At 48.7% G+C, this 10,965-nt stretch overlaps 1 protein-coding gene across 2 annotated transcripts; it reads right to left on the bottom strand.

The window, feature by feature from the left end:
- Window positions 1–201: 201 nt before the first annotated feature.
- INS (insulin) lies at window positions 202–4,141 on the bottom strand. 2 transcript variants are annotated; one of them, XM_009637284.2, is made up of 3 exons: window positions 4,063–4,141; window positions 3,305–3,508; window positions 202–338 (listed from the first exon to the last, which is right to left on the bottom strand). In XM_009637284.2, the coding sequence occupies exons 1-3, from the start codon at window positions 4,139–4,141 to the stop codon at window positions 202–204; spliced, it is 420 nt and encodes a 139-aa protein (XP_009635579.2). The 2 variants fall into 2 exon arrangements, with proteins under 2 accessions (XP_009635579.2, XP_035748752.1); XM_035892859.1 differs by having other exon boundaries at window positions 3,305–3,513; window positions 4,069–4,097.
- Between the last annotated feature and the right edge of the window lie 6,824 nt (window positions 4,142–10,965).

Here is a 10,965-nt window from a genome sequence, read left to right as displayed (position 1 = left end):
TTTAAAACTGCCCTACCCGAGTACAGACGATGACACCCTAACATAAACATCAGTTCACCCTCCCCCAGATGTGGACACATGAACCAGCACAGCCCTTCCAATAGATCCACAACGTTTATTCAATTGCTTTGAAGGTGCGGTAGCATTAAGTGCGTGTTTCTGCTCTGTGGCCCTGCAAGCTCCCCGCCGCTGGCCTCGCTGCTAGTTGCAGTAGTTTTCCAGTTGGTAGAGGGAGCACGTGTTGTGGCAGCATTGCTCAACGATCCCTCGCTTCACTTTCTCAAACTCCGCCTGCTGAAAGGGCAGCTCGCCTACCTCACCGTGTAAGGGACCGCTCACTGCCAGGGAAGGAAAAGAGAAGCCATGTGATGACACACAGCAGCAGCCCTGTGCAGGCCCCCTTTGCAGACACCAGGTTTTTAAGCCAGAGCTGGCTGGAAAATGGGGAGGAAGTTGCAAAGGTTTCCCTGGATTGATGCTGCTTGTAGCACCCTCAGGCTCCATGTTTCCTCTCCCAAAATAATCTCCTGGTGCTTAGGAGCCAAGTTGAATGGATATCAGCAGTGTGAGGGACAAGGAAATACAGGGGCTTTTTTGAAGCAGGCATATGGAGAAGAAGGGAAACCTTGCACCCTCCCTGGGGTGAGTAAATAAGATGATAAAATGGGCTTGGTCTGCTATAGAGAGATGAGTTGCTTGGGACCGCAGCCCCTCTTGGGCAGTTACCCAGTCTTCTGGCAGCATGGGCAAACAACTGGGATGTCCATGGGATTGCAAGGACGGTCCAGTCCTGGGGCTGGATGGATTTCCCAGCTGGTCCTGAACAGCCTGCTCCTGTTGGCTGCCTGGATGTCGCCTCCAGCTGATGGCAAAAGTGTTTGTGTGTGTCCATGTTCACAGCTGGGGACAAGTTTTTAGACGGAATGGTGAATTGGGTTGGATACAGACAAAACTCAACAGAGTTTGCTGATGGGAACTTGAAAATTTGTGGACAAAGCTGTTCAGGTTTTAGTTGCCCAATGAAAATAAAGAAAATGGCAAATAAATCAGTGATTTTTGCTGTAGGAAGAAAAGAGGCCCTAAAAACCAGAAGAAAATGCCTGGAAAGTGAGAATGAGATGAGGTTTCTAGGTCAATATGAAAGTACAGCACAAGATGCAAAATCCCCAAGCCCCCAAAGCATGATGCCATGAACGAGGCACAAGAATAACAAGCAATCATTATGCGAGTTTGCTAGGAGGAAAATTTAGCACAGGTTTAGTCTGACATTAAGTAGAAAAGGAAATAGCTAGTCAATGTTTTGTGATTTACTTGTCCTCATCTTTCAAGCCAGCTGTGAGCAGACTGTAAACACAACCAGCTTGTGTGCCAAAGAGGTGGTGGCTCAGGCAAAAATCCTGGAACAAGAGGTAGAAAGTCCTCAGATACTTTCAAACTGGTTGGCCTTGATGAAATTCTCAGTACAGTATTTAGGAAATTGGCTAATGAAACTTTCAACCCATTTGTGGTGGTCTTCAGAAACAAATCATTGGAGAAAGGAGCAACTAACAGCCCAGCTGGCCATTCAAAACAAATCATGGCAAACCTTCTGCTATGACATTACCTTGCTTCACCTTCTGAAGACCTCTGAGACTATTTCATGGAATGGTTGCATACACAGGAGAAGGAATCGGATAGAAATGAAAGCAGTGTGTTATGGGAAGAGAAGTGGTGGGAGAGGAGTACTGTAGTCAGGGGAGGTTAAGTAATGGTCCATCTTGAAACAAGAAGGTTGAAATGACTGGGATTTGGCAGGGCTATCTTCTGCACCTATCTATTCAAAGTGTCTATTAGTAGCTTGGAAGACAGAAGAGAGCATTGCTGGATTCATAGAGGAGCTAAAGCTGAGAGGAACTGCAGGTACCCATCTCCAGAAGAGACATCATCCTTGCATTACAGCTGGACCATTACAGGTCCTGGCCCCGTCTAGATACAAACACCATGCTGAAGAGCAGCTTGCTGGACTGCTTCATCCCACCTGCACTGCCATGCAGACATGAAGTGCTGGACCAGGGGCAGTGGCCCGGCACCGAGGGGGTATGTGCATGCACAGGGCTGTGATCTCCTCCTGCCTCCTGGCCCTTGCACTTGTCAGTAGGCCAGCAGTCCCAAGGGGGGGAACCAAAGAAGCACCACCAGCATTTCACCACCATGAAATAAGAAACGATATAAAGCTGTGGTGGCTGCAAGCCTCTTGAAGGGCAAGATTAGTACTAAAAATTACCTTTGAAACTGTAGAAATGCTGAAAAGATGGGATGCTGTTCAGTAAGAAATGGGAAAGTTGCTAAGGTAGGCAGGAACACTGCATTGCGCATCCAGGCCAAGGGTTTGACTGTGCTAGCGGTCCTTCAAGGACCGCTGATCCACCCAAGGGAGGGTCAAGGCATCCAAGGGAGTGATCACTATCAATCAACAGTGCAGTGCTGCTTTGAAAAAGGCAAACGACCTGTGAAGGCAGGAACATGGTGTGAAAAACATACAATATCATTCTTCCAGTTTGCTGACTCTACTTGGCACTAGCAAGGTCTCATCTGAGGTCCTGAGCGCTTCTCCAGGCATCACCAGTCAGTAAGGATGTGGACCAAATGCAGAACAATTTGCATGGACAGAGATCTCGAAAATATGGCCTAGGAAGGTAGTGGGGTGGTGTAGAAGGGATTTAACTGACCGCAGGTTAAAACTAGACATGGGAACAGTCTTCAAATATTTTGAAAAGCAGCCATAAAGAAGAAAGGAGTAGACTCTTCCTCATACCCACTATGGAGAAGACAAGAAATAATTTATAGACAGGGATGTTCAGATTAGATATTGGGAAGAAACACTCTAGAGGAAGGTCAGTTAAGCACAGGAACAGGCAGTTTCAGAAGGCAGGAGAAGCTTCCTCACTGGAGGTTTTTATGATCATTCTAGACAAGCATGGGTCAGGACTGGGATGGGGACAACTGATCCTCTCTTGGGGCAGAAGGAGGCTTGCTGGGTTATTTCCACCTTTATTTTTGATGAACACTCCCAGGCCGGTGTAATGGCCATGCAAAGAAATAGACAAGTTTGAGCTTTCAGCCACAATTCTCTTTCCCTGTCTGCCCTCCCATCTGCCTTTTTAACCTGAAGAGTTTTTCATTGGCAATGCAATGCTGTTGGTATGTTAAAGGTATTCCTGGCATTCCCCATCAAGGACATTCCTGGTGTCACCATCAAAGATAGGCGGTTGTTGCCTTTTGCATCGCATAGCATACAACTGCGTTCAAGGTCAGCCTGACTTACCTAGAGGCTGCTCAACATCCCGTCGGGCTTTGGGGGAGTAGAAGAAACCCCTCTCTCCACACACCAGATAGAGAGCCTCCACCAAGTGGGAGCCACAGAGGTGCTGGTTGGCAGCTGCGTGGCTGGTCCCAGGGCTGGAAAGAGCGAGAAGGGCCAGGAGAGGCAGCGATCGGATCCAGAGAGCCATGGTGAGCAGGGTGAGGCCTAGGGTTAAGAGGCAGAGGAGACACAGGGAGGTCTAGGAGGGAGAAATAGGTTGTCATCAAGCATCTTATGTCCTTCAGCTCCTTTGGCATGAAAATGAGACCAAAGCAACAGATGGACCTTCTAAAGATGCCCTAACTTGAGAGGGAAGAAGAGCTTTCTGCATCACACTTTACAAGTCACAGTAAATGACTAATGATTATAACCAGCAGTCCATCTCCATCCACATGCTTCACATCAGTCCTGGCCTCCCTCCTGTCTTTCCCCAAAAGGCCAAACTAGACTGGAAGAGCCATCCCACTGATCCCCATAGTGTATGTGCTCAGGAGAGCTGAGATCAGCAGACACCTTCAGAGGAAAAACCCACTCTTCCAAGTCAGAAGGGGCTGTTCTTTATGATGATGGCCCAAAACCAACACAATGTGCTCAAAGACCCTGAGGAGACCTCATTTTCTTGGACTAGCAAGCCAGCACTTGTCATCACCAGCTACATCAGCTAAAGAAAATAGGTCTGCAGAACAGGGAGAAGCTAAAAGGGCAGCAATCACACTTACCCAAGGAAGTGGCAGCAAAAGATGGAAAGTAGTTTGCTCTGAGAGATGGAGGCTGTGTGGTTGGTAGTAATAGCCCCATTCTCTCTTTCCCATATTTATATGCTTTACATTAGCCCAAGTGACACAAGAGCTAGCAGGAGCCCCACCTCCTTGATGACACTCTAGCCAAAATTTTTGCTGCTTGTGCACATTAATTTCCCTCTACGTAGCATCGACAGGTCTTTATGCAAGTTAAGATAGAAGCAACAGTTTGCAGTTTCCATCTCATTTCATCCAACTTGTTTTTGCTTCCCTGAAGCTCTGTCCTGAGCCATCAGTGACCCTTTTAGCAGGAGATAATGGTGCTATTACAGCTGCAATGATTACTAATGACACTAATGCTGGCAATAGGCACTGCTGGCATTGAGGTGGCTCAACAGCTGTTTCTAAAATGTAAAATTAAAGGCAAACATGTTAATCTGTTAATCACCTTGGAAAGTATGCAGTGATGGGACCAAGTTGTCGGTGAGCCCATGCTGCTGTCAGGTGTTAGAGGAAGGAAAACACATTATTGTGCTGAGGCTATCTGCGGCCCCACTTGCTGGCCATGCGGCGCACAGCGAGAGACACGCGTCCATGGCTTGGGCTGGGGGAGGAATAACACCTGCCAAAGTTAGAGCATTTGAAATTTTGTATGTGAAAAAATAAGCCTTTACCCCTTTGCCCACTGAAAGGCAGGTCCCCTCCTTTTTCTGCCAGGTGCCCCTTCAAATTCCTCTTTGGGATTAAGGAGAGCAGAGACCCAGTCTCTGCCATTTGCAGGTGAGAGCTCTGAGCACCTCAGCTCTTCTCTCTGGGGCTCTGCCCAAAACTGGGTCTTTGACACCAAGAAACGTTTCTGGTAAATCCCAGTGAAAACCAGGACACAGCTGATTATCTCCCTTCTGGCTGGTAGGTTTGCTTTTAATAGAAAATGATGGGCCAGGGGTGTCCCACTGGCTTTCATGGGTCTGATTTTGGTAATAGATCTACCTCGCTTTCTCTCTTTCACAACATTACCCCATTTTTTGGATACCTCTGTGCAGTGGTGTCCAGCGACAGGACAAGGGGCAATGGGCACAAACTGAAACATAAGAGGTTTCAGTTGAATATGAGGAAAAACTTCTTTAAGGGTAACGGAGCACTGGCACAGGCTGCCCGGGGGTGTGTGTGTGTGTGTGTGTGTGTGTGGAGTCTCCTTCTCTGAAGATATTCAAAGCCCACCTGGATGAAGTCCTGTGTAACATGCTCTAGGAGAACCTGCTTTAGCAGGGGGGTTGGACTAGGTGATCTCCCGAGGTCCCTTCCAACCCTTGAGATTCTGTGATTCTGTGCTCAACTTCCCTGCCACTAATAGCATGCTTGTAACTTTTTCTGCTTAAAGTATACTTTTTATTTTTTTTCCCCTGCTTGAAAAGGCTCATTTGGAATGCTGGGGATGAGATGAGCTTCCCAATGCTCTGAATTTTGAGACTGCAAGTGCTCAGCACCACTGAAAAGGAGACATTTTGATCTGTTTGAACTCTGCTGCTTGTTTAACTTGGAATAAGCCTGATTCTCCATGCAGAGTATAAATCAGAAGGAAGTTTACCGAAATCAGCCTTGAGACTCAAACCAGACCCTTGATTTCTTGAGTAGCCAAAGCAATTCCATCCATCAGCGTCTAGGAGGTAGGCAGTCCCACATGCCCCTGTCATGGCTTTAAGTGTATCGTATGCTTGCTAAATGACTGCAATTGCAAAAAGGCTCGTGGGAAGCGCTACATCTCTGATGAGCGTACAGGGAGGGGACTCATTTGCTGAAACAGATGGGAGACAAGGTTATCAGTTACACCCCCTGCCATGTAGGTCTTTTGGCCTCCTGTTAATAAATCCAGGTTGTGATGCTCAACTACAGTTAAGAGCATCTCTGCACAATGTGTAACACTATCTCTGTCTCCCTTCCCCTCAAAAATGATGTTGGATATACCTCAATGACCTAGTGGTATACCCATGAAGAGAGACTCATGTTTCAGCAAGATACGAGTACAGGGAATTCACTTACTCAGACCTTCTTTCTGCCGCTAGAAGATGGGGAATTAGCAGCTACACAGGCTAAAACCCGGCATTTTACCCCATCTGAAGTAGGTTGGCAAAGCCAGGAGCAGAAGCCTTGTGTCACTCGTACTTCTTCCAGAGCAGGTACCCCCCATCTGGCATCTTGCACAAAGGGGACGACTTGCAGAATTACCCTACAGATCCCTTAGCAGTCATTTTCCTGTGGTCACCACACCGCGTGAGGTCTGATGGACCTCAGCCCAGTGGTCGCCTTGGAAAGGCTCCAGAGCAGGGTGTTCCCCAGGTTAATCATATGCTGAGATTTGCCATTTAGCGTTTCCCTTCTTGCACTTTTGAACGTTACCTGAGCTCACCTGAACTCATGTGTTAGTGACAGTGACATTTTGTAAGGAGGCTCCTCTATCCACTGTCTTCTCCCTTCTGGGCAGCTTCCCTGCTGTTTCCCCCTTTCCCAGGGCTTACCCCACTGGTGTAGCAAAAAAAGCTATTTTATTTTCTGCTGGTAGTGCCATGTTATTAGTCTGTTGCTTCTTTTACTCTTGGCTAACCAAATCCTGGAAGTAGCTTTGAAAACCTTGTGGCATTTCTGCAGCATGCCCCAGCAGGGGAAGGGCTGACTGTACCCGAGCATTCAGGAATCCCTCTTGGCTCGCTGTAATTTGGGTGCAGAAAAAGTCAGAAGATTTATTGGAAGGAAAAAAGATATCACGCTGGCTCAAAATTCAGCATGGGCCAATATTTTTGCAAAAGTTTCCTGCTATGATTTTTTTTCCCCTTCCAAAATATGATCACTTTGATTATTTATTGGAAACCATATTTTCTTACCATAAATGGTCCTTTGGAATATGAAAAATGCAAGCAGTGATATAAACGGATATAAAATGGATATAAACTGTGGAAAGTTTTGTCTTAGAGGGAAAACTCCCATGTCAGCAGCGAACTGAGAGAGGGGGCCAACAGGGGAACCCGTTTCTTGATGGAAAAGCTTTTTCTACAGAAAAATCTCAGCTCACTCCTTCCAGGTTGGGCTTCCCCATGATTTTCATGTGATTATGCAGATACAGGCCAAACACTCATCCATCATTTCAGCTATGCATGCCTGCCGTGACGCCCCCAGATGCTCAGCCCCACATTGGGCTCACTTGGCCGAAAGGTGGGAGCAGCTGTGTGGGAGTGGGCTGCTCCTGGCTCCTGTCCTTCGTGCTAAACTGCCTCCAGACGTGACTCGAAGCCACCTCCCTCACTCACATCCCCCCGAACCTGAGCAGTTGCATCAGTGGGGACGAGGTTTAGGCAATCCCCGGTGTCATGTAATCAAGTTTTACAGTCCATTGCCAACACAATAAAATCTTTACTACTGTAGATGTCTAGCATTTTCGAACCCTGTCCTGAAAAAATAACAAGCCCACTATGGGGGAACTAGTTAAAAATTACAAGTTCGTGCAAGTTTTACTGACAGCAAAGGTCAGGTCTGGAGGCGAGCAAGTTCTCAGAGAGCACCCAGGGACCGCAAAACACCACCCACCTCCCCGCCGCTGCTCTCACGCTCAGCAGCCACTGCTGGGGCTGCTCTGCCCGTCCCAGGGTGTGTGTGGCCCCAAAAGCAGAGCAGAGAGCAACATATCAGTGACTGTGTGTCTCCTTTTCCCTGGAGGGTGAATTCGGTGGTTTGTGAAACCAACAGCCCTGGAGGAGGCACTGCCTGCTAATGCACCCCTGTGCTGTACCAGCAGCCTGCGGAAACACAGCCCAGAGGCACCCAGAGGGGTCTGCACCCCCAAGAGCTGCTTCTGGGGGTGGCCAGCCCCTGGGAGGTGCCCCAGTATGGCCACTGGTAGCTGGAGTTGTGTAGTTGGGGCAATGCATTCAAGCACACGAGCCATTCGAGCTGCAGAGGTGTAGCTTTTCACTCGGCATGGGGAAATGGGGACCCCCTGGGGCCCAGCAGTTGCCCCCTCCAGGCTTTGCTCCGTTCCCCGTGCAGGGTGCAGCAGCAGCTGGCGGCGTGGCCGCAGAGTGGGGAAGCTGGCATCCTCAGTGCTCCTTGTCTCTGTGTGGGTTCCAGCAGCTGTACTTTCCATTGGTGTGTCCAAGCACGTGTGGAGTGGCAGGGGGCGACTGTCCCGCCAGCGGCAGTGGCGTGAGATGAAGGGTGGGGAGGTGAACCTGGCACTGAGGAGGGTGCTTAATCATGGGAATGCTTGCAACCAAATCCTGCGATGCCTGCAGAGATAGGTGGCGGCCGCTGTGGGCTTGGAGGGGAGAGGGGGCTGCTATAGCAAAGGGTGAGTCTCTGTGGCTTATCTGGAGCCACACAATGAGAGATGCCCTTGCTTCAAAAGGGGCATTGTGCAAGCAGAAGGAGGGGCCCACTCACTGGGATACAAATAATCTCAGCTGCTTCTATAAACTAATCCAGGCAGCTGCCTAGGTGCAGGACACGTCAGCTGTCCCCATCACCCCGCCAGCCGCCAGGCCCAAGGGAGACGCTCCTGCCAGACCATGGATTTCACAATTTTCCAGGCTCTTCCAGACCAGGGACATTATCTTGCAGCTTAGAGCACAAAGGGTTGATTCATAAACTGGAGGGTGTGACCCAAAGCTCAGTGTAACCAACTGGGTCTACCCATGTTTCCATCACCTTTGGGTTAGCTGCTACCGGTGGAGAGGGTCATGAGTACATCTGCACCTCTGGAGAAGATGCTCCAGGGAGGAACTCAGAAGAACCAGTAGCTCTCATTAGAGGATGAGGGAGTTTCCCAGGTGTGTTGTGGCTCTGAGAACAACCTCCTGTGACCCAAAACTTCAGGCCACCCCTCCTGAGCACATTGTGCCTCTCAGCAGTGAAATGCTGACCTTTGTCCAGCCCAGCTCACCTGGGGCCATGGCATCTGCAAATTGGTTTGGCTGCACCCCACTGAAGCCCCCAAGGCCTCTGCAGGCTCAAAGCTCTACACAAGTATAGCTACCCAAGCAAAATGGACCAAATTTAATGATCTCCAGAGTAAAGCTCCCCAAATTTTTCCCATCCATCTTGGGAAGAGCATATGCAAGGTTATAAATATAGATGGAAAAAGCAGGTATGCTCCTTTTAACCCCATTAAAATATTACTGGCCACATATTTTTTGAGAAGGTAGAGGAGAAAATAGCACCTAAGAGCTGCTAATAGTTCCTAGACACAGCTATTAGCAGAACAAATTAGTTTGTTTATCAATGAGGAGAAGATGAAATCTGTGGCTATTAATGGCCCAAAAGTAATCCTTGGCGTAGATAGAGAAACATTAGAAGAGATGATGACGCCCTGCTAGAGGACAAGTAATGAACAGCAAAAGTAACAAATAACTTTTACAGAGTGGAGAAGCACTGGAAAAGTAGCCTGATCAGCACTAATCCAAAAATACGCATTTTCAGCACTGATACCACATCTGTCCTTCATGTCATGGAAGCCCATGAGAACAACCAAAAATTATCTTGACTTGGTCCTCAGGAAACAACCATGAGAGGGGCCATTGAGTCCATCAGGGAGTTTTCTCCAGTGTCCACAATTGTAGGCAGTAAAACCTCATGGTGCCAACACTATGGCTTCCACAGCAGGTGGCATCTCAGGCGGCATTGCAGGCACCACTTGGAACACAAAGGCATGGATGACCTGGAGAAGCCTTTGGTAAAACAAAGAACAAAACCTAGCCGTTGGCCATGATGCTGGAAAGCATGGGCAGCCACCAGAGAGCAGCAGATATAGCAGAAAGTGATGGGTGCTATAACCAGCCGAGGCAGCAAGGGGATAAAGAGAGAAATGCAAAAAAATGAAGGCATGGTTTCTGCTGGCTCAGACTGGATTTGTCCCCTGCTGTGAAGTGGTCTCATGGGTTGAAAATAAATGATCATGTCACATACTTCTGTATTTTCTGCCACCGCTCATCTTTGCAGCTGTGGGTGTGCCATGGACATCTGCCACGGTTTCTCTGATGATAAAACTGGGGGCTGCAAGTGATACTGTAAGAGGACATTGAGGAACAATGTACTCATTCTCACACTGCGCTTTTTGCTGAGTTTAAATATGAAGCTTTGAGACTCCATTTTCTAGAATAAACTTTACTATAAAAGCTCTTATTTTACTGTTAGGGTGCTCTTGGAGATTTTGGCTAATGCTGTCCTGATGCTGCTGCCCTGAGGCCCCGCTTTCCTCCACGAGATGCGGCTTGCCATCTGGAGGTGCCGCTCACTTTTTTGCCTTCGCAAAGTGCTCCAAGCTTTAGCACTTCAGATGCCTGCAGCTGAGTTGGGACCTAAGACAGGAGGTATGATTTCCTCCTCCTTCCCCCTCACTCCCACAGCATCACCCACATGGGAACTGGTGTTTTGCCAACCCGCACAGCTCTGCGGCAATGGACCTTTCCTAACACGGCACCTGGCAGCAAATAAAATCCGACCTGCCATTGCTCTTCCAAGCAGCGTGCTCCCAGGCATCCATCTTCCTGGCGTTATCGCCGGCTACACTGGTTATTCCTCACTCCTGGGATGCCCCGCGAGGGCCAGGAGGTGCCAAGGACTTCCAGAAGTGCTGACCCCCTCCTTGCTCATAGTCATCCGGGCCCTGCTGTAGAGTGCTCTGGTCTCCCCTGCCAGGGCTTGGGGACACCCAGGTCCGATATCATTAATTATCACTGGATAAGTGGATCATTTTGAGCACTTAAAGCTACTTTAAGGATTTGGATGCACACCACTAACCGGTCCATAGACTTGCCTATGGGTTCCTAGACAAGGAGGTGTAAATCCTACTGATAAGGCTTGTTAGTGTTAGGGGGCTGGGGAGGGAGGTGGGGG

This window comes from Egretta garzetta, unplaced genomic scaffold (assembly GCF_000687185.1).
Source record: "Egretta garzetta isolate BGI_Z169 unplaced genomic scaffold, ASM68718v1 scaffold44, whole genome shotgun sequence".
Classification (NCBI taxonomy): Eukaryota; Metazoa; Chordata; class Aves; order Pelecaniformes; family Ardeidae; genus Egretta; species Egretta garzetta.
This window is presented reverse-complemented; position numbering and strand designations above follow the sequence as displayed.